Consider the following 24,456-nt stretch of genomic DNA (forward strand, 5'->3'; position numbering starts at 1 on the left):
TGGGTTAGTGCACCTACAGCAGGGGTGTCAAACAAATGCACAGTGGGCCAAAATTAAAAAAAAATTGTTCCAAGTCGAGGGCTGGACTGGTTCAATGTTAATTGAAAAGTGATTGACATGACCATATTGCACATATTGAACCTGGAAAAAACACAGCTTATAAGTTGCTGCCTATAAAACAACATTAATTATTAAATGAATCAAAAATCAGTTGCATTAATTTCTTATGGCTTTATCTACAGCTTTCCATAGGAATGAAAACATTTTCCCACAGACCAAAAAACATCCAAAAAATAATTTCCTTCAAACCAAAACCAGAAATGCCCAAAGAGTGCAAAAAGTCAGCATATATTAAACCTGAGTGTGCTGCTCTCTGATGCGCACTAGTCTAAGCCAGATACTTGAACCTGGAACTAACACAGCTTATAAGACCGTTTTTATCTATAAACAACAACATTAAACATTAATACAAGAAAAATCAGTTGCATTCATTCATTTCTCTTTTGCAGCTTTTCCAGAGTAATTTACCTGTCACAGTGTTTCATTTCATAGTGTCTTCTTACGTTATATTCTTCCATAACAGCTACACTGTCTCCGCACAGAAGACAAACAGCTTTGCCCTTCATATCTGCGAACACATACTCTGCCTCCCACCTGCCTTGAAAGCCCCTGTTTTCAAAGTCCACCATCTGTTTAGTCATTTTTCGGGGAGAGGGTAGCTGAAAGTTGATCACCGGTAACGGGCTCCATCAGGCTGCTAATGAACGAGTGGGGCAGGGATTTGCACTCACAGGCCTTTGATTGATGTGCCAACGCACTGGCAATGCATTGTGGGACTTAAAGTACTAGTGGTGCGTAATGATTATTAGACATTATCCTACGAGCCAAAGATAATTCCATCGCAGGCCGGTTTTGGCCCACAGGCCTTGTGTTTTCAATTCAATTCAATTCAATTTTATTTGTATAGCGCCAAATCACAACAGAAGTTGTCTCAGGACACTTTCCATATAGAGCTGGTACAGACCAAGCTCTTTTGGTTTGACATATGTGACCTACAGTATCGACGCACACACCTACATCAATAGAGCTCTTTACTGTAAAGGTGTCCAAGGACTGAAATAAACGATGAGCACACATACACATTGGCTGGAACAGCAAGCACTAACACACACACAGGGGACAACTACTGTACTCACTCAGGTTGAGTGAGCAAACCACCACTTTGGCTGGACTTGTGAGGACATCTCTAGTGAGGAACAAGGACAGAGACAGACAAAAAACATATTACCTGCTGTTAAAAGAAAAAAGGCATCAGTGCACAGTCAGAGTTTTCTGACTGTTAATGTTGAGTTCTTAGTTAAGCAGACATTACAGTGCTACATGTTCTTGCTCCCAACCCGTCACATTTGGATGCATGGTCAGGACCCCTGGGCATCACTTTTTAAGCCACTGGGTTACTTTTTTGGCATAATTTTTCCACATGCAGAGGTCCAACAGACCTCTATAGAAAAGGTGTGTCTTGTGTGAAACCAAAAGTGAACACTGACTTCTTTTGTAAATGAAGTAACTTAATGTACAAAACTAACTTAAGTAACTAACATGCCTATTTTAACCCAGACCATGATATTTTACCAAACTAAGTAGTTTTGGTGTCTATACCTGACCAAACTGTGATGTTTTACAACATTAATCACATTTGTTATTGTGCTCAGCAACCTTTGTTTTGAAAGTCTAACTGGACATTGTTATCTGGATTCTACATATTTATTATTGCTAACTTCTGAACATGTAGATCTGATGCTGGAGCCTTACTCCACTGACCAAGCATCCACATGTGATGAGTTGGAAGTGCAAACATGTTATACAGTGGTGCTCTGATATTATAATATAGCCATTTTGAAAGCATACGCTTTCAATGATTCTAACAGAGAAGGCACAGAATTCAAATTAGTGGTGCATTAGAGAGGCGCTTAAAACAGCAGAGAAACGGGTACAGTGACATGTCACGAGAAGATTAACATTATACCTGTAACAATTTAGTTATGAGCATGCAGCTGTTTTAGCTAATGTGCCCACATAGTTTAACTGGTTATATGACCAGAATCAGTCCCTCGGTAGTCTGTAATGATTTATTTTCTCAATAAAATTGTGAATCCATATCTAACCTACTGACAAGCTAGTAAGTTGGCTGAAAAAAACACATTAAATACCTTTCTGTGTGGGTTGTGTAATGATGGCTGAAGTTGGATGTTGAGGTGGTCGTGTCTGATTTTTGAACAGACCTTGCACACTGCTGTTGTCTTCTTCATACTGTCATTAATAACATAACATTTGAATCCTTATTTTTTAACTAATAGATTAGCAAGTCTCATGTCCTCAAATTGCCACCTGTGGTTGCTCCTGCAGCCACAAGCTTCTCCTCACTCTAAGCAGTTAAGGTACAGCAACCCTACACTTTTTTGAAGGTAGTCTAGAACTAAAAGAGACAGAACTGACATACTCTGTCAGAAGTGCATTCTTATCCACTCTCTTTTTTTCATTTGTTACCTGTCTATTTCTGTCACTTTTCACGTAAACTACGTAGTATACAATGATAACTATGACTGTCTTCTTGGATAGACGATCAGAAAATGTGTGCTGTTGCCTCCATATTTAAACAACATTGCATAGCAACTGCTTATTTCTAAAAGTTAGGGGAAGGTCATTCATGTGAAATATAATCTACATTACACTATGATTATGGAAAGGCATCTAACTTGTCTAAGGGTTGGAAAATGTTCCTGTTACAATTAACAAAAAAAGCTACTCCATCCATTTTCTATGCCGCATATCCCTTTCGGGGTTGCGGGGGGGCTGGAGCCTATCCCAGCTGTCAACGGGCAAGAGGCGGGGTACACCCTGGACCGGTCGCCAGTCGATCGCAGGGCAACATATATACACACAGACAGCCAACCTAGGGGCAATTTAGAGTCAGCAATCAACCTAATGAGCATGTTTTTGGTCGGTGGGAGGAAGCTGGAGTACCCGGAGAGAGCCCACACATGCACGGGAAGAACATGCAAACTTCACACAGAAAAACCCGACCCGGGAATTGAACCAGCGACCTTCTTGCTGTGAGGCATGCGCACTACTTGCTGCGCCACCGTGCAGCCTGCACATATTCCAGACACGTATGAATGCACAGATTTTTTTAGCATCTTGTATATCTTACTGGATTTAAAACAGACTTTAATTGAGTCCAAAGCCAGGAAAACCAGAGAGTATTTTCTGATGAGGACACAGAAAGACATATATTTGTGTTTTAATGAACATATTTCAGTTTGTTTATAATGAGGTTTGTTCAAATTATGTGTACCCACTGGAGACCAAACCCACATTATAACATTACAGTTTTGCATTAGGATGTGCATCTCTTTTTGTCTCCAGTCTTACAAGTGTCCTCCTTTTATCATATATCATGTTATGGTGCATGACTGCATTACAAAAATAATGGGAACATGAGCCTCTTATTTGTCTTTGTGGCTTTCCTTACTTCTCTCCAAGGGGTAAGAGTTTCCAGAGAGGAAAGGACATGCTGCAGCAGTTAGATTAAATATCACATGTAAACAAATCAGCATCAGAAAGAACACACATAACACTGAGTTCCCTTGAAACTTAAATAATTTATTGACCACTAGAGCACCACAACAATACTGTGTTACAATACAGCATAGTGGGTCACAATAAGATCATCATTACCATCATCAAAACAACAAAAACACAATAAACATAACAGCCCCATCGTGACAAAGTTGGTGCCTAGCTCTCTTTTTTTCTTCCATTCAGTAAGTCCACTGACACTAAACACCTGAAGGTGCTGGGGTCAGGTCATCTACAATAACACTCATTCGATAAGGGGGATAGTTCTGACTAAGCAAGAAAACTAGGTATTTTAAAATAATAAAATTAAAACAGTGTCAGTGCAATTTGTTTTTATTAAAGACACAAAACGATACTGAATGACGGCTTTTGCAAGTTTGTGGTAAAAAAAAGTTTTATGTTGGCAGGAAGATAAGACAATGATGAAACTACAAAACACTACTACAGTGCAACAGAGGTGGCTGTTGATGGAGAAATTTCATAATACATTTGGCTCTAAGAGCATTTTTTTCAGGTCATATCAACTCTTCATTAATACTCTCTATAATCTTTCATCACATGAATTGCAGGCAGCATTTCTCAAAACATAGCATTATCATCACTTACAAAGAAATAACATCTCCTTTCTCTGAACCCAGACTTTTTTATAGCTAGTGTGGATTGAATCTGTGGCTGTGCTGAGTGCATAAGATGACACCACAGTAATTATTAAACTTATGAATTGTCATCACCTCTTTGCGATTTCTTTCTATGTGCTAGTATACACTAAATGGGACATGAAGGACACTTCTGTTTTTGTAGATGCAACACAAGAATCTGTCCACCGATAACTGATTGGTTGGTACCATTAAGGACTAATTCTGTTTTTTTACAATCTGAATCTAATTTTTGTCATTATCTTTAGTTATACCAACACTGCACTTTCTACTCGCCTCATATCCATTGTGTATGGGATTTGCATGTTCTCCCAATGCCTGCAGGGGTTTTCTCCCACAGTCAGCATGTAGGTTAATTGGCAACTCTCTTTGTGTCAGCACTGTATCAGATTGGCGACCTGTCTTTGCCTCTCACCCACTGTCAGCTGGGATCTGCCCCATTTGAGAAAATTTGTTAAAGGCTGCTGAAAACAAAAGTATTAAATAAACAATGTCAAATTTTTTTTTAATGTACCATTCTTATCTAGACATACGGAGTGAGTGTGTTACACACTATTGAACTTTATGTTCGAAGGTTGTATTTTTTTATTGCAAATTTAGAATGTCTTTCATTCTACATCACTCTAAATTAGAATGAAACACAAACACAGAAAATTAGGTTTTACTGTTTTCCACTACTGTGTAGAAATTATTATCAATTACAAAAATAAGACCATTATTATCATACACCAGAATTATCCTTTAAGGTGCTCCCATGTGATGTATCTTTTTCTTGTCTGTTGGCTTTTATCATGCAGTTATCAATGGCGTAGATATTATATAGCATCAGTGCAAGGTTGATACTATCCACAATTCTAACTGGGTCAAAATTTGCAGGGTGCTAAACCAAAACCATCTTAAATAGCAAAACAATGGAAAGATTTAGAAAATTACAAAGGATACCAAACAAAGACAAACACACAAATGAGGATGTGATGTGGTGTGACTGTGAAAACTGTGGAGAGGTGAGGTGAGGGAGAGAGGACTGAAGTGGTGGGAAGGTGTCAGTGGTGGGGCTGAGTTATTTTCAGGACTTATTTCACATGTAGACACTTGTCACTTATACTTCCAGTGTTTGCCTTACTCTCATGTTTTGGTGTGACAAGTATGTGAGGTGATGCATGTTGACAGGGCCTTCAAAATGCAAAATAGGGCATACCTGTACAAAAGCCATATCTGTGTCACTGTATGTGTATGTTTGTATGCATGTATGTGAAGCATATATGTGTCCTGTGTAGTGGGGTCACTCTAATCTTATGTATAAAAACTTTGGCATGACTTTGATACCACTGCTAAAGATCATTTTACAAAAATTCAACATTTTCATCAAATAAGTTCTAAGAGCTGAAATTTGATATCAGTCACCTCTTGACAGTGCAAATGGGTGCACTGGAATGGGCAGACAACTGAAAGAATAACCACGGGTGAGCTGGAGGAGAAGGTTTAATGTATATAAAAAACTGAATATTGACATTAAGTTTGTCACCTAGTACACAACATGAAGGCAAACTACAACCTGGACTTGTGGACCAAATACTGCAATGCAACACTGTACCTTGTGGTACCTCCTCTACCTGGTATTTAGCATTGGTATCAAAGTCAAGTTTCTGGTATCATGACAGCATTGGTCCTGTTTGGTGTGAATGCATTGAACTAGCATTGAATTGTTCTGTTCCAACAGACCTCTCCTAACACTGGCAGAAGTATAATAGTGTATGGAAGAGAAAGCTGTACAGTTGCAGGTTGACTGTATGTATGCCAAAGTCTGTGTGAGTGTGTGTATTTGGAAGGAGAGAGAGTGTTTGTGCTAGTTTTAAGGGGTTCTAGCTGCACTTGCAGGACTTGACCTTCATATTTGAGAGCTGTTCTATTTTGGGGGTCTTGCCGATGTAGTAGAGGATGGTGAGGGGCTCCAGGTCCTGGGAGACACAGCAAGGCGATGCCGATGCTTCAGGGTTGATGGTGTTATATAAGCCTAACACCTGAAATACAAATATGTGCCATACGATGATGAAAATCTGACACAAAATAAAGCAGAAGAAAACATTCACGGTCAAGTTACTGACCTCACTAGATCAGATCCCACAGATTGCTTATCTCTGACCCTGTCCCTCATACAGTACCTTGGAATGCTGGGTGTCAGCGCTCCACAGATATGGACATGCCCCAGCACAGAAGTTGGCCTCATAGCCCTTTGGCTCATGGATCCACCTCCAGCCTAGGTCCTTCTTAAAATCAATGTAGAGTGATCGTAAGCAGCAGTTGTCCTGAACATTTCTACAAAGAGATTAAAGGGAGAGGTGGTGCAGTAGCAACTGAGTTTCTGCTAAAGTCTGACTTTGTTACAGTCCATTATAGGTCAAGATGGGATAAAAGCAGTGAAGAGTCTGAGATCTCTGAATATTGCAGCTTTTACTTAACAATGTTGATGGTGGGAGATACCAGACACAACATATCAAACCAGGTATCAGTAGACTTACACTGTTGTATTTGAAGGATAATTCCAGTTTATATTTATAGATGTGAGGGGATTCGAAGATATGCATTATTTCATCCATTATTCCTCTGCTACTTATTCCTTTCTATAGTTCCCAGTCTGTGCTGCAGATCTACTTGCAGCATGTCTTGCGTGGGTACAGATGATTAGTACAGTCAGAGAGTTAAGAAAAAAAAATGTGATAAATTACATTTGAAAATAACCAAACCAGAACCCAGCCTGAGCCTGAATCTGTATGCAAGAAAATGACCCCAACCCAACTCAATATTTTGTTGGGACCTGTCAGTAAACAGGTGATAATTTTATTGCTTGGCTTTGACTACTCATGTTTTCCTTCTTTTCTGTTCCCAGATCACAAAAATTAACAAAATGAGTGGTGTTACCTATATTATGATGGAGGTTGCTACGTGACTACAGCTATACCAGCTGAATGAATCTATAAATATATAATCATGATTCAATATCTGACCAGAGAAATTCTCACAGGTCTATGTGACAGGATTTTACTGAGCAACCTATAAAAGTTTGAATGAAGCCTGCCTCACTCTGCCTTATCAAGCTTTTAACACACAGGAATTTAATTGGCTTTCCATGGAGAGTTCATTGTGTTGTGGCAAAAGCAGCAACCATCAATTCACCAAGTCATGTCATGCAAACAGCACTTTCCAAAAAAAAAAAAAAAACCATTTATAAAATTATAATTCGCACTGGACAGCTAAAATATCAGATCTTACATGCAAATAATATAAAGTGGGAGCGTGGCTGCTTATCAATGAACAAAAGCAACCAACAGTTCAGATTACTGGAGGATTTCACCATGACTCTCAGAATCTCTCCTGAAGTCTGCATGATGATAGTAAGAGTGCGAATTCCAGGCTAGTACCTGGAGCAGTAGGCAGTGTCCAGGGCTCTCTTAGATCGATGGTTCTTGTGCTGGGATTGGGACTGGGACTGGGACTCTAGCCGGTATGAGGGCAGCAGCATGAGTAGAACGTGTGGAGCCCGAGTGCTATGCCGCCGCTTCTTAAACACTTTCAGGTCACTGCCATGGATGAAGCTGTCATCAATACCTGGAAATATAGAGATCAAACAGAGAGATCAACAAGATGCATGCAAGTACTTGTGTTAATGAAATTATCAAAACATATCATTAAATCTAATCACCATTTATCAAAACATACAGACTAAAGGTAGAGGAAGTGCTTGTCAGAATGTGGGAAAGTGCCTGTAAACCCATCCTCCCACCCCTTTCTCAAATCAAATGTGGTGGGCACCTGCAGCTGAACATCAACATAACAAAGGAGCCGGTAGTAGACTTCAGGAGATCCAGGACCCCTACTATAATTTCCATTGCGGGGCGGGGGGGGGGGGGGTGGAGATTGTATAGGAGTACAAATAAAAAAAGGGCCAGAGCAGGCTCTTTTTCCTGCTGAGATTCTGGTCCTTCAATGTCTTCCGGTGGCCATTCAAGTACCGTATTTTTTTTTTTATTCATTTTATTTTAGTTTTTTTTTTTTTTTTTGTGCCACAAAAACCACGACCAAGAACAGACATTTAATCTGGAAAGGCAAGTTATTCAACTATACAATAGCACACAGCACAACAGGCTGAACAGGTGTCCAATATGTTAACATAACACATTAACAGTTATTCAACTATACAATAACACACAGAAGAACAGGCTGAATAGGTGCCCGGTATGTTAACGTTTCACATTAACAGTTATTCAGCTACACAGTAGCATAAAGAACATACCTGGGAGGCTGAATAGGCTAAATTAAAATAACAAGCCAGCAAGTCCAACAAGCAAATTACTGGTAAGCAAGCTCACCAAGCTCCCAATCTCATTCCACATCACTGAATCCACTGAATTCTTCATCCTCGATGTTGCTTCTGAACAACCCCGCCAACTCAATTAATTGTTTCAGTGGTACAGGAGCATATAGTTGTCACAAGACTAGAGCGCCCTCTCGCGGCTGTAGATGGTGATGTTTACTCCTCAGTTCATGTCAGTCAGTATGAATTGATATTTAAAAACATGTTAAATTATATATATTTTGATATATAAGTCACACCTGACTATAAGTTGCAGGACCAGCCAAACTATGGAAAAACCTTTTATTACCATTATCAGCATTATTTAAACTATATTGTGCATTTTTTATCTTTACTCTTAAAATATAGCTAATTTACCCTTGCACATACACATTTGCACACATTTGGTTTATTATTAGTATCACACAATGTCATCTTTATAGTAGTTTGTAACTGTAATTTTTACCTGTTTTTTTTGTTTGTTTGTTTTTGTTTTTACCTTTTTCAAGCATTTCATCCTTCTTTCTAACTTGAAAAAGCAATTTTCCAGTGATCAAGTTAACAATTTACTTTTGAAATTAAGGCAGTAACATTTTGAGCTTCGAGATAAACCTGGTGAACTGTTCAGATTTCTAGAGCGATTCATAGGATTTAATCTAAAACTGGTACTTTTTAAAACACTCCTATTGACATAAACCATCGTTTCAGCGAGTTCTATTGTGAACTTTATCCTCTAAACACAATGTTTAAGAGTCCAATCTTAATGATTTCTTTGACTCTCTTTTGTTACCCAGGTTGAGTAGTGCTGCCAGGCAATCCCTTGACTCTGACTTTACCCTGCAGGAAGTCATCACTGCCATAAAGTCACTTCCATCGGACAAAGCAGCCTGATCACATTTTTTTTTCTTTTTTTTAAAATATCAGGGTACACCATCAACTGTTCAAAGAGTGAGTTTATGTCTCCAGTATCTATTTACCAAGTTTTTTTTTGTTTTTGTTTTTCCATTCAAAGTAGTAGTAGTGAGCATTTCACCTATATTGGTTTGACTATACCTAAAGATCCAAACTTGATATTCAAATTGAATTTTGCAGATTTTATATCAGGATTAAAACAGAATATCAAATGCTGGAAAATTCTACCCCTATCAATAGTTTGATGCATAAAGTCAATTAAAATGATCTCTCTTCCCAGATTTTTGTACTTATGTCAAAACCTCTCCATCTATCTCACAGTGGCTTTTTTTTTTTTTTAATTTGGATTCAATTATCCTTTCCTATATTTGTAATGTCAAGAATGCCAGAATTTCGAAGGTACACCTACAAAAACCTAAGGCAGAGGGAGGGTTGGGCCTGCCAGTATTTAAACATTATTACTGGGCTGCCAACGTTAGGACGCAAATGTTTTCGCAGCAGAGAACCCTAGACATTCAGACACTTACAGCCCCATTGTGGCTTACGATGGAGGCCAATTCTGTAAATAATTCATCTTTGCCAGCTATGCTATTTTTCAAAAAAACAGAGTCCTTTAAGAATCTGTGCTTTGTATTAAAGCAGTCTGTAAGAATTTTAAACCAGATTAGGAGCTTTTTGGCACTACCAAATATATCAGTACAAACGCCTATATGTTTTAACCATTGTTTCATGCCTCCTTGGCATGACAAGTCTTACCATGAATGGAGAGCAAAGGGTTTGGTGTCCATTAATGACCTGTACATTGATAGTAAATTTGCATCATTTAATCAATTGAAAGAAAAATACAATTTATTTCACTCACATTTCTTTCAGTATTTACAGTTTAGGCATTACATCCAATCAAAAATTGAAATTTTCAAAAATCTTCCAATAGAGCATGAAATTTATAAAGTCTTTAAGAGCCCTCCTGACTCCAAGCATCCTATTACAAAAACTGTACATTTATTTAATGATTGCATTATTGCGTACACTGAGGATTAGGGATGCTTGGAGAGAAGAGTTGGGTATAGAACTGTCTGAACCCATGTCGACCAAATGTTTGTCTATGATTCATTCCTGTTCTGTAAACAGCAGACATCCATTAATTCAATTCAACATTGTCCATCGCCTGCATTATTCCAAAGTCAGATTGCACAGAATTTATCCCTCAGTCTCCCCAGTGTGTGACAGGTGTAATGTTTCAGAGGGTACGCTGTGTCATGCTTTTTGGTCCTGTTCTTCACAGGCTTCAGGTCAAAAATATTTGACTGGTACTCCAAAGCTTATAAAAGGCACCTTCAACCTGATCCTGGACTTGTCATCTTTGGCTGCACACAAACAACGAGGACTGTCCCTGCTACAATGCGGCAACCACTGGAACTGGGACTGATTTTCGCAAAGAGACTAATATTCAATTCAATTTTATTTGTATAGTGCCAAATCACAACAGAAGTTGTCACAGGACACTTTCCATACAGAGCTGGTACAGGCTGAGCTCTTTTATCTACAGAGACCCAACAATTCCCCCATGAGCAAGCACTTGGCGACAGTGGCGAGGAAAAACTTCCTTTTAACAGGCAGAAACCTCAGGCAGAACCAGGCTCTGGGTGGGCGGCCATCTGCCTTGACCGGTTGAGTCAGAGAGGGAGAGCAAGAGAGAGAGAGTGGGACAGACAGAGAGAGACAGACAGAAATGCAGTCAGACAGACACTCCTGTACTCCTGTCCCCACAATTCTGTCTCCTGCCTCTCCTCTGTACTGTGCATCTGTTTGTAACTGACTGGTGAAAATTTAAGCATCTGAGCCCTTTTGTTTTGTTTAATGATGAACAATTAAAATAAAATGTTAAAAAAAAAGAAAAAGCAATTTTCCTGCACTGATGAATAAAGTTTTTCAGAATCTGAATCTGAAACTGGGAGCAACAACGTGCAATTTCTGTTGTGTGTTAGAACAGGGCATACTAGAGGGAAGAATAGCATCAGTATGGTAATGGAAACCAAATTTCCAGTACGATGATGTCACTTCAGAGAGAGGAAATTAGCATTATAGTATATTGACTATTTACTAAGAGCACATTTTTTCTCTTACCTTAACCAAGTCATAGCAGTGTTATAATTGACTTTGTCTAAAGATATCATGTGTTCTTATTCTGTACTTTTCTACTGCACTTACTGCACACAGGTTGCTTATCACATTCCAAGGACAAGCTGTGGACAGTGATTGCCTGTTCACATCCTGGTAACTGGCCAATTACATTCAGTCACGTAAGTCCAACTTCTGTATGGGGCAGGCCCAGCCCAAGAAGATAAATGTGAACTTTTATCAGAGATCTGGGCTCATTCTGACTGAGATCCTGTGAGAGCTCTGTCATTCCAAGCCCAGTGCTGCTGTACGTTACCTGTAACCTCAATAAATACTTCTTGGGCTTCCAAAGAAAGAATCGGGCTAACAACTTTGGTGAAGGAATAAGGAAATGCAACTACACTCCACTCTACACAAAGAACTATTCGAAAATGCTCAAATTAAATTATATTGCGAGGGACACAGTTATCATACACCGACTGGCATGTTAGTGACATCATATGCTGTTGTAGAAGAAACACCAGCTGGATTAGAGATGAGACAAGCACATATACTGTGTAATTAGTTGCGATAACAGAAGCACGCAAATTTGCAAAAGGAAAGACTAGGGATGGGAATCGAGAACCGATTTTTTTTGAGAACTGGCTCCCAGTAGCACAATTCCTTGGAATCATTTGCCTGCCAGGTTAACAATTCTGCTTATCGATTCCGCCTATCTTGCACATGCGTGATAACGTCACGCACCCTGCATTGTTTTGGCTTAGACCATAGCTGATATGGCTTTGAGGCAGAAACGCTCCAAAGTATGGCTATATTTCATGCGAAAAGTTTCCATTTCTTCAAAGGGGGGAAATACCTCCAACATGGTAAAACATTTGTCCACACAGCATGCAATTCATTTGCAGGAATGTCACGTGTTTGATACGCTACTTATCAACGCTTGTGAATCTAGCGGCAGAGCAAACACCAGGGCGTCATTGCCGAAGGTAATGTTGAACTCTTACAAGCCGTGTCTGTTGTGTTAAGGTTAGCACCATTTCACTGTGTAAACTGCTTTCGCCATATGAATCATCCCCATGTCCTTCCATCAAATTTAGATGAGGCTGGCTCAGAGGCTGCAGCAGGCACCGGCAGGTCTCGCGCACCTCTAACCACTCCTTTCACTGAAACAGGGAAGAGTAAAATGATCGAGACGAGAATAAAGGAATGTCACAGAGCAGTCACTAGATTTGTGGTGAAAGGTTTGCACCCTTTTGCCAATGTAGATGCCCCTGAATTTCGGTAGGTTCATTTGTTGTATTTTATCTGGCATATCTGTTCAAATGAAAATCAAATATTTTAGTTCTCTCAGAGTTGCATGTAGTTATTTTAACCAGTGTAGTTCTACTTCATTCATTCCCTATTCCGAGAAGTAGCTCACCTACTTTTTAGGTTTGTTCTGACGTTACGTCACACATCATTTGTGCATACTGTATATGTAATATTTTCTGTGCAGAGATGAAAATATAAAAGACAGTTAATGCAAACAAACCCATTTGTACTCTTTTATTTCCTCACCCAATGAGAATCACTAAGTAATCGGATCGATAAGCAAAATCGATAATGGAATCGGAATCGTTAAATTCTTATCAATTCCCATCCCTAGGAAAGACCATAACTATCTACACTGATTCAACTTATGCAGTCAAAGCCATACATGTGGACATGGATTGGAGAAGAAAAGGTTGTGACCTCAGCTGGCAGCCCTGTTAAACACCTGAATCAGCTACTTGATCTCTATTATGCCCTGCTTGAACCAGATTAGGTCATTATAGTCAAGTGCAGAGGACATCAGAAAGGAGATGGCAGAGTAGTGAGAGGCAATAATGCATCAGATAAGGCAGCAAAAGCAATAGCAGTATACAATGTCTATAAACAAATCTCTCAAAAAGCCACCTGATGACAAACCACAGAGTTCTATGTATACAGAACATCAAAGAACAACAGGAAGCAGCCGCTCCATCTAAAAAACAGGCATTGATAGAAAAAGGCAAGGCAAGGCAAGGCAAGGCAATTTTTTTTTTGTATAGCACAATTCATACACCAGGCAATTCAAAGTGCTTTGCAGAAGCAAAAAAAAAAAAAAAGTATTAAAATCATATATTTCAAAGAATGAGGGAAAGAAAGGAAGAAATTAGAAGAGAATAGAAAAAATAAAAATAAAATAAAATACATTTAAAGGATAATTAAAAACAGTACCCAGTAAAAGACAATAGTTCAGCATTTAGAATGATTAAAATCACTGAGCAGATATATTTACTTTAATCAAAAGCTTTAGCAAATAATAATGTTTTCAACCCTGAAAATGAGCTGACAGTTGGTGCAGACCTCAGGTGTGCAGGGGGAATGTTCCACGGGTGAGGAGCATAATAACTGAAAGCTGCTTTGGTTCTCATTCTGGGAACACACAATAGACCTGTCCCTGATGACCTGAGAGATCTGGATACCTCATATGGGGTTAATAAATCTAGAATATATTTTGGTCCTAGACCATTTAATGCTGTATAGACCAACAGCAAGATTTTAAAGTCTATTCTTTGACTCACAGGAAGCCAATGTAGTGATCTGAGGACTGGTGTGATATGGTCCATTTTTCTGGTGTTTATAAGGACTCATGCAGCAGCATTTTGAATCAGCTGCCTAATTGATTTTTTGTTTAGGCCAGTAAAGACTCCATTGCAATAGTCCAACCTACTGAAAATGAATGCATGAACGAGTTTTTCCATGTCTTCTTTGGACAGACATCCCTTAATTCTGGTTATATTTTTCAGGTGCTAGTAGGCTGATTTGGTAATGAGCTTTACATGACTGATAAAATTCAGGTCATCAATAATTACACCAAGATTTCTGGCTTTATCTGTTGTTGTCAGTGACATGGAGTTAAGGTGAGCACTGATCTTTGACCTTTCATTTTTGGGGCCAAATACAATCACTTCTGTCTTATCTGCATTAAGCTGAAGAAAATTCTGGCACATCCACTCATTGATTTGATGAATACACTCACTCAGTGAAAGTAAAGGACTTTAATCATGTGACGACACAGAAATATTAAGTTGTGTATCATCTGCATAAGTATGATAAACAAATATTACGATGCTCCATAATCTGAGCTAGGGGCAACATGTAGATATTGAAAAGAAGTGGTCCAAGAATGGACCCCTGTGGCACCCCACACATCATCTTTTTTCATTCAGACACATGCTAACCAATTGACACAAAGTAGTCTCTATCTTGTAAATAGGATTTGAACCAGTGTAGTACAGTCCCAGTAAGTCCCACCCACTTTTCCAGTCTGTCAAGAAGTATGTCATGATCAACTGTATCAAAGGCAGCACTGAGATCTAATAATACTAAGACTGAGGTTTTGGAAGCATCATTATTCAAATGTATGTCATTTAAAACTTTGATAAGTAGAGTCTCAATGCTGTGGTATGGACGAAATCCAGACTGAAATGCATTAAAAAGATTGTTCTGCATCATGAAAGCATGCGTTTGTTGAAAAACAACCCTTTCAATTATTTTTCCCAGAAAGGGAAGATTTGATATTGGCCTGTAGTTAATTATTACTGAAGCATCCAGATTAGTCTTTTTCAGGAGAGGTTTTATTACTGCAGTTTTCAAGGCCTGGGGAAACTGACTGGACTGAAGAGAATTATTTATTATCTGCAACACATCTGGAGCTATACAATGTAAAACATTTTTAAAAAAGTTTGTTGGCAGAGTATTGAGGCAGCATGTTGTGAATTTTAACTGTGATACAATTTCTGTCAGCCTTGTATGATCTAGAGGGTTAAAATGTGTAGACTGTTTGTCTTGTCCTTGAAATTTAATCTGTAAAAAAGGCTGCAAAATCATTGCATGACTTGTTGGATAGCAGTTCAGGGACTGATGCTGTGGGGTTTGTCAGTCTATCCACAACAGAAAATAAAGTGCAGGCATTATTACAGTTTCTGTTGATAATCTCTTAGAAAAATGCTTGCCTTGCCTTCTTTAGTTCATGGTTATAGGTGTGGAGACTGTTTTTGTAAATTTCATAATGAACCTGGAGTTTGGTTTTCCGCCACCTGCACTCTGCCTGTCTGCAGACTCTTTTCTGGACTTTGACCAGTGTGGTGTTTCTCCAAGGTGCCTTTTTCCTTCCTGACAAAACTCTGGTCTTAACTGGGGCGATGGAGTCAATAATAGTCATAACCTTGGAACTGAAACTATTTACAAGGTCATCAGTTGAAGCTGAGGGCAGTGTTGGTGATGGTGTAAAAGACTGAGTGAAGACTGCACAGGTGTTATCATCAATATAACGCTTCTTGATTACCTCTGTTCCACTTTTGTTAAGAATAGCAGGCGTTGCCATTTTAAATGACACACAGTAATGATCAGAAAGAGCAACATCCGTCACCACAACCTCAGAGATGTTAAGCCCTTTGGAGATAACCAAATCTAATATATGCCCTTTGTTATGTGTTGAATGTGTTACGTGCTGAGATAGACCAAAATAATCCAGAATGTTTAAAAGTTCTTTAGCACGTCCATCTTTAAGATTATCAACATGAATGTTGAAGTCACCCACTAACACAACACAGTCAAAATCAAAACAAACAACAGACAGTAGTTTGGCAAACTCATCAGAAAACTTCGCGTTGTATTTTGGGGGTTTGTAGATGGTTACGAAGACTGAACAACAGGGAGACTTTAATTAAATGGCAACATATTCAAAAGATTCAAACTGGCCACAAGAGAGTCTCTTGCATTGAATGCTATCATTAAACAAAATGGCGACTCCACCTCCTCTCTTATGCATTCTTACTTCACTTATGAAACTGAAATTCAGTGGGGATGACACATTGAGAACTGCTGTGCCGTTATCTTGTCCTAACCAAGTTTCAGTTAAAAACATAAAATCAAGCTTGTGCTTGATGATAAAGTCATTGATTAAGAATGATTTGCCTGCCAAAGACCTAACATTTAAAAGAGCTAAGTTAAATGTGCTTAAAAGTCTAACATCCCCATGTTTTAGAACATACTGTGGCTGACATGGAATACATGTTAAATTCGATGATGTGATGTTTCTGGAGAGATGGACCGATCTGCTCCTCCTACCTATTGAGACATGAATCAGTGAAGCTTCTGGCACAATGGGCCCTGGCTTTTCCTTGGAAAAGTCAGGCATAACATTTGCCTTAAAAGCTGGACCCCCGAACACATTAGTTACCAACACAAATAGGTGGCTGTGGGCTCTTACAAGGGGACTGGAGTAGGTTCAGATCAAGCCGTGGAGTGGGTGGAGGTGTGGTGATGGAAGGGGGCAGGGTGGTTGTAGGGGGGCGGGGTGGAATTTGGGGTGACAGGATCCCAGATGGGCGAGGAGTAAGCCTGATACCACCGCTGACAAGTTTGTTCATTTGGTCAGTAAACTCCAGCAGGGGGGAGGAGAGTGATGGGATACCCAGTGAAGATGATGAGCTAGATGGAGTTTGGGCAGTTGGAGATGGTGACCTAGGTGGAGTTTTAGTGGTTGGAGTCTGTGAATCCTCACGAGCAGTGGCCCCTGGTGGAGGACATGAGGCATCCCCTTTTTTGCTCTGCCATCCCTCATGGTTAGCGCATACAGGCGGGGGGAGAGTCGGTTCTCCTTCATGTTTTGGTGTTTGCTGCCTTTGTTTGGATTCCTCTTGTCTCTTGTCCTTGGGAGTGGGAACAGTGTGAAGCAGGAAGAAAGATAGGTTGGAGGCAAAAAGTTTTACTCCTGACTTCTTTAGGGAAAGTCCATCTCCTTTGAAAAAAATGTCTGTGGTCCCAGAAAAAGTTAAAATTGTAAATAAAATGCACTGAGTGGACATCACATGCAGTTGAAAGCCATCTGTTTACTGCCAACAATCTGCTGAATGGGCTGCACGGTGGCGCAGCAGGTAGTGCGCGTGCCTCACAGCAAGAAGGTTGCCGGTTCGATCCCCGGGTCAGGCGGGGCCTTTCTGTGTGAAGTTTGCATGTTCTTCCCGTGCATGCGTGGGTTCTCTCCGGGTACTCCGGCTTCCTCCCACAGACCAAAAACATGCTCATTAGGTTAATTGATGACTCTAAATTGTCCGTAGGTGTGAGTGTGAGTGTGAATGTTTGTCTGTCTTTGCATGTGGCCCTGCAATCGGCTGGCGACCGGTTCAGGGTGTACCCCGCCTCTCGCCCATTGTAACTGGGATAGGCTCCAGCCCCCCGCAACCCCGAAAGGGATAGGCGGTATAGATAATGGATGGATGGAATCTGCTGAATCTCTCTCCTCCTCCTCTGACTGGTGGTAAAGGCCCACTGATGAACACTGCAGCATTCAGAGAGCTCACTGCATTTAGCATTTTACCTAAATCTCATTTGAGCACTTCACATTGTTGTTTTGCAATATCATTTGCCCCTGTGTGCAATACAAGGTATTTCAGAGTTGGAACTTCTGTAACAATACTGAAGATTCTGTTGGTCATGTTGGAGGAAAGCACAACACTTTTGTGTTTCTGCTGTACATTCTTCCCACATCTTTAAGAGCAGAATCACCAACAACCAGAGTCTCAGGACCAGTCAGTAGCTTTCCTTGTAGCTTTCTAGCTTCTGACTTCCTGTCAGGCCTTACCCTTCTCTTTGAGTCCGAGAAGTTATCCTGGTTTTCAGTTCGAGATCCAGGGTCCTGCAGTAGTGCAGCAAACAGATTTTGTAACTGCACACTTGCTGGTTTGGGAGCTTTGTTGCTCATCTTCCCTTTAGCTTGTATCAACGGCTGTGTCTTACTCTGCACAGGTGTTGAGGAGGATGATAATGCAGGCCAGCCTGTCGCATCACAGATCTCTGGGCGCTGGGTTCTACCTGTTGGACGTCTCCCCATATCAGCTGATTTACTCCTGGACTTTGCCCCGAGAGCATTCCAGGGAGGACTGATCCTGGCAGATTTATTACCCGGTACACAGCCCTTTAGTTTCGTAGGAGCTATATCAGAGCTAATTAGCTGGATGTTAGCATTCTCCAGTCCGCTGTTTTGAGTCAGCCTCAAAGTGCTGTCATTTCCACAATGTCTGTTCACTTCTGCGTTTATTTCCAGACGCTGAACTTTAGTTTCCAGCACTGCAACCTGCTGCAGAAGTTTGTAGAGGTCATTCAATTTTTCAATTTTATTTGTATAGCGCCAAATCACAACAGAAGTTGTCTCAGGACACTTTCCATATAGAGCTGGTACAGACCAAGCTCTTTTATCTACAAAGAAACCAACAATTCCCCCATGAGCAAGCACTTGGCGACAGTGGCGAGGAAAAACTTCCTTTTAACAGGCAGAAACCTCGAGCAGAACCAGACTCTGGGTGGGCGGCCATCTGCCTCGACCGGTTGGGTGAGAGAGGAAGAGCAAGAGAGGGAGAGTGAGACAGACAGACAGACAGACAGACAGACAGACAGACAGACAGACAGAAAAGCAGTCAGAGAGAGAGAGAGAGAGAGAGACAGAGACAGAGACAGAGAGACAGACATGCAGTCACAGTAACAGTGACAGTGGATGTAATATCATCTGTAGAGAAAGGAGGCATCTTGGTGCTAATTAGCTTTAGCTGCCAGCAGGCTTTTTCTGTTGGTAGGCCGAAGCAGGCTTTTTCTGCCAGTAGGCCAGAGCAGAGTGTATCCGTGAAAATATCAGAGGTCGAAAGGGTCATCCAGAACTTTTAAATATTTGTCCATAAAATATGTCTTTAGATGTCCAATTCAGCCAAAAATTAAAACTTTCAGGTTTAAGGAAAATTAAAATAAATACAAAAAACAAGATGGGAAATCACGAGCCCAGACGGAAACCAGCTACCAGAGGAGGAGGAGGAGGAGCCACAAAAGATTCAACAGAGCTCTGGAGAACTCACGAAGGCCAAATAGTAGCTCTGGCTGGACTACAAAACTTACTATGCCAAGAAGCACACAGTAGAGGTCACTGTGCTAGCTCAAAAGTAACAGCTCTCATCTCACAACATTGGTGGCATCCCCACCTCAAAGATATCACTAAATATTATGTACAGTCATGTGAGATATGCAATCAATTTAATCCAAAGGTCTTACTCAAAGCTGGACTGGGCAGCTTCCCAGTACCTGATGCCCCAAGGAAAGAAACAGTAATTAACTTTATGGGAGCAGACCACAGAACCGAAGGTAAAAGATATCTTCTAGTTTGTGTAGATCCATTCTCTAGGTGGGTAGAAGCCAAACCTACCAAAACTGGAAAGGAAATGAAGTCAATAAATGGCTGACAATAGAAATTATACCCAGATTCAGAATACCAGAAGTCATAAGCTCTGACAATGGTCCCCATTTCTCTAATGAAGAGCTCAGGGAAGTAGAAAGGATGTTTGGGATCAGAGATACTCACCAAGGAACAGGATCACCTCACCTGTTGAAGTAGGAAACTGGGTCGTAAGGAAAGTCAACAATCTGAACTGGTCCTCCTCTCAGTGGAAGGGACCATACAAGGTAGCAGAAGCTACATCCAATTGTGTGAAGGTATGGTTGATGGAGGACAGACTGAGTAACTGGATCCACAAAACGCACTGTACACATACTCAGGATCCTAATGATAGAACATTGACTGAGGTTCGGACTGACTTAGGAACCTCACCTACCGACAATGACTCTACCACACCTGCTGGGACCAAAACAGACACCGAACCCATGACTGACGATTCAACAACCATTACCTCAAAATCCTCTCCCCCAGTGACCAACACCTCCCATGTGGCCAGCAACAATACTGTGGCTACAAATGTCACTGATGTGACTGTTGCAGACTCCCCAGCAATAGAGACAGGTTTTGCGCAGAAGAATTATTGGTTGGACCTGTCAAACTAGATTTGATACCTCTGGCTACAGCGTAGGTGATATTCCAGATGACTGGTGTGTAACTACCATCAGTGTCACAGCTTGGACAAATGCTACCGCCAATCATGCCCGTTCAGATATTTATTAGTATTGTGGCAGAAACCTGTTGAGAAATACACTCTCCCCTAACTGGTCAGGAACTTGTACCATAATATCATTAATTACGCCAATAAAAATCATAAAAGCATTAATATCTGAAGTGGCCTTGTGGCAGTCTACCACCTATGGTGACTTCCTAGCATATATTCACTCACATAGGCACAAAAGAGGTACATTAAATCTATATCAAAACTCCTCAATCTATATAGATGCTATTGGGATCCCCAGAGGTGTCCCTGATGAATACAAGTTAGCATACCAAATTGCAGCAGGATTTGAATCATCCCTATTTTGGTGGGTGACCATAAATAAGAATATAGATAGAATTAACTGCGTTCATTTTAATGTCCAAAGACTAAATAACATGACCAGAGATGCCATAGCAGGCCTACATGAACAATTGGCTGCTACTTCACTGATGACTTACCAAAATAGTATGGCCCTCGATTTCCTTCTAGCTGAAAGAGGTGGTGTGTGTGCTATATTTTCCCAGGACTGTTGTGTTTTCATCCAAAACAACTTGTGGTTGCTGCTGCATTCCATGCATCAGGGACCTCTGTCTAAGGTGTATCACAACGGCCATTAACGATAAGTTTCCTCCACCTCCTTATCAATTAGTACAACATCCTGGTGAGAGGATTCCTCTGGTCTCCCTTTCTGAGCCCAAGAGGAGGAGACTGAAGTGGAAACAGAAACAGAAAATGAAGAATACCAATGTTTGTATCCCTCGGCCCCTGTATGCACATGCTACCTGCTAAAGTTTAACACATTTCCACATATGGCTTTTGCATACACATAGAGATGTGATAATTACAGTTTTCCTGGTTTTTGTACTCATTGCAGAGTTGTCATTAGTTGAGTGATGAAGTTGAACTCTCCTGACAAAGAGGTTCTGGTCGCATCATGTTAATACTCCCGATATAGAAGTAATGCATTAGAATTGTTTTATTATTTCCACTTTGGATAACAGGAGGCAGATGACACTTTTTTTCTTTTCTGTCAGTAAGGTCTGTTGCATTAGATACACACTCAAAACAACACTCACACAGGTTGCTTATCACATTCCAAGGACAAGATGTGGACAGTGATTGGCTTGTCCACGTCCTGGTAACTGGCCAATTACATTTGGTCGCGTAAGTCCAACTTCTGTATGGGGCAGGCCCAGCCCAAGAAGATAAATGTGAACTTTTATCAGAGATCTGGGCTCAAAACAACACTCACACAGGTTGCTTATCACATTCCAAGGACAAGTTGTGGACAGTGATTGGCCTGTCCACATCCTGGTAACTGGCCAATTACATTCAGTCGCGTAAGTCCAACTTCTGTATGGGGCAGGCCCAGCCCAAGAAGATAAATGTGAACTTTTATCAGAGATCTGGGCTCATTCTGACTGAGGTCCTGCGAGAGCTCTGTCATTCCGAGCCCAGCGCTGCTATACTTTACCTGTGACCTCAATAAATACTTCATCTTTGAACTGAAGATTTCTCCAGTATATTCTTGGGCTTCCAATAAAAGAATCAGGCTAAGAGCAGTAACTCTGTGATTCCTCAGAAACAAATTTAAGCAAATTAAATGTGAACAATGTTCATAGCTTCTTATTTCAATGCAAATTCTTCAAATAGTCAAATGTTCAGTGATAGAAATCAACGTATTTAGACTTTTGGAGGCTTCTTTCTGTCTCAAGGACACTAAAGTCTTCACTGCATGATAGGCAGAATACATAGTTTTAATTCACAGTCAAAATTATGAGGGAAGCTGCTGAGCTGAATGCACTGTTAAGAAGTGTCCTCCAGTAGCAAACCCTGCATGGATATTCTTTGAAAAATGCTAATCAGCCATGAAATTTAGACAAAATAATTATGCATAGGCATTAAAAAACACATGAAAACAGCCAATCAGCCATGATACATAAAAACACCCTGCATATGTTTAGATCAATCATGTTACCCACATTATTGACAGAAGATAAAGTCATGCAAACTTACTAGGGCAGAATCTGACACACATTTAGATTTACAGATGACAGGACAGACTGTACATGAAAGTACAGTATGTTAAGATAAGTTGGCATCATGACCAATCAGTAAATCAAATCTTGACCTCACCTGCCCAGAGCTGCTGCTGGGCAGTGCTGGCACAAGCTCAAGGCACACAATGGCCAGAGGAAGTAAACAAATGTTAAAACTAAAAACACAAATGAAACTCACAGATTGCAAAGATAGACGCACCCTCCATGGTTTTAAGTGACTACGTCCACTTTTGTTTCTACCTAATCAGACCAACTCATTGGCAGAGAGGACCTCTCCAACTGTGCGTACTGCACGCACCCGGCACAGTGTAGAAACCTTCATTAATTATTTGAATCTTCCAGTGCTGCTCATAACTGACCTCAAGGATTATCACAAATCTCAAAACCACATTTTAAACCTGTTTGTTCAATCATAAACAGATTGCTTCAGGGCTTGTCACTTTTTCATTTTGGATAACATAAATAGGAATGGATATTTTTGGATTAATTTGTTTATTTATCTTTTATATAATATATACACACCATAACTCTGTAATATAAGTGAGTTTTTTTTTTTTTTCAAATCTGGAGAAATGTTGAACCACAAAGTATAAACATATCAATTAGTCAATATTATACAATATATGTCAGGCAGCACCAGTTTGCCAGCGGCTGCAGCAACAGTATATCTCAGCTGTCTACTGCCTGTATGCCAGAGGCATCGCGATAATCATCTAGCCCAGTCTCACGCCACAGCATGTAATAGGCCCACCCATCCACTAGAGGGCAGTGTGTAAGTGCAACGGTTTCTCTCACCTACGTGTGAAAGTGCAGGCATGTATGAAGGTGCAGTACCAGCAGGGAGCAATAATGATGGGCATGGATAACAAATGTAGTATAAAGGGAAACTAAAATAAAATTCTCTGGTGAAGCCCATCATACTGTAGGACTCTGACTACTATTGTACATTACAGCTAAGTGGGGATCCCAGAGGCATTATAATGAGCTTCAACTTACTAACAGATTCAGTGAGAATTAAAATGGAAATTAACTGCCTCAATTTTGGTACTAAGGTAATGATACAGGCCATTGCTGATACAGAGAGTCAGAATAAAATGTACAAGTACTGTAGGTTCCATGTGGATTCATTTCATGAAGCATTCACAATCTACTCATTTTAGTACAGAGTCTGGGTTTTTGCTTTAGAGTAAACCACAAAGTTTTGCATTCAAATAGCTGGCATGGTGTGCTAAACTTGGATAAGATGGAGTCACTTGTTGAGGAGTCAGTCTCCTTTCTTACAACAAGGAACTTTGCAATGTTGTGACTGAAAACATTTGTAGAATATATGAATGTGAAGAACATATGAATGTCTTCCACTGAAGTATCTGTTTTACTATCTTCTTCTGTACTTTGTTTCCAGCGCCATCGCAAATGGCAGCCCTTCCAGCAGTTCCGTGTGTTGTGTGCTATTTTGTACTTTTTTTGTACTTTTAGAGCTTTCAGTGCTCTTTTTTGTCACTGATTAACCTCTATCCTATGGATATGGATTTTAACAAGCCTAAACTAGTTTATTCCAGGAACCAACTGCTCGCTCTACGAACAAAGTGTGGTTCCCCAGTTACCTGACCAGGTGAGGAGGCCATATCGAGGCTGCAGAGCCGGCGCTAAGCTAAAGGCTAAGTGGCTAGCGAGAAAGTGGAGATACAAGTCTTCGGTTCCATCGGTTATCATGGGAAATGTGAACTCGC

The 24,456-nt window shown here is 40.3% G+C and overlaps 1 protein-coding gene across 2 annotated transcripts in view; it reads right to left on the reverse strand.

Annotated features, from left to right (window-relative positions):
- Nucleotides 1-3,644: 3,644 nt before the first annotated feature.
- tgfb2 (transforming growth factor, beta 2) overlaps nt 3,645-24,456 on the reverse strand; it is a 121,803-nt gene continuing 100,991 nt past the window's right edge. For both annotated transcript variants that reach the window (XM_070966547.1, XM_070966548.1), the window contains 3 exons: nt 7,715-7,901; nt 6,458-6,611; nt 3,645-6,316 (listed from right to left, as the gene is read on the reverse strand). In XM_070966547.1, coding sequence (XP_070822648.1) covers nt 6,158-6,316; nt 6,458-6,611; nt 7,715-7,901 — 500 coding nt within the window. In that variant the 3' untranslated portion in view covers nt 3,645-6,157. The remainder of the gene's footprint in view (nt 6,317-6,457; nt 6,612-7,714; nt 7,902-24,456) is intronic.

The sequence above is a fragment of the Chaetodon trifascialis genome, chromosome 7, assembly GCF_039877785.1.
Source record: "Chaetodon trifascialis isolate fChaTrf1 chromosome 7, fChaTrf1.hap1, whole genome shotgun sequence".
NCBI lineage: Eukaryota > Metazoa > Chordata > Actinopteri > Chaetodontiformes > Chaetodontidae > Chaetodon > Chaetodon trifascialis.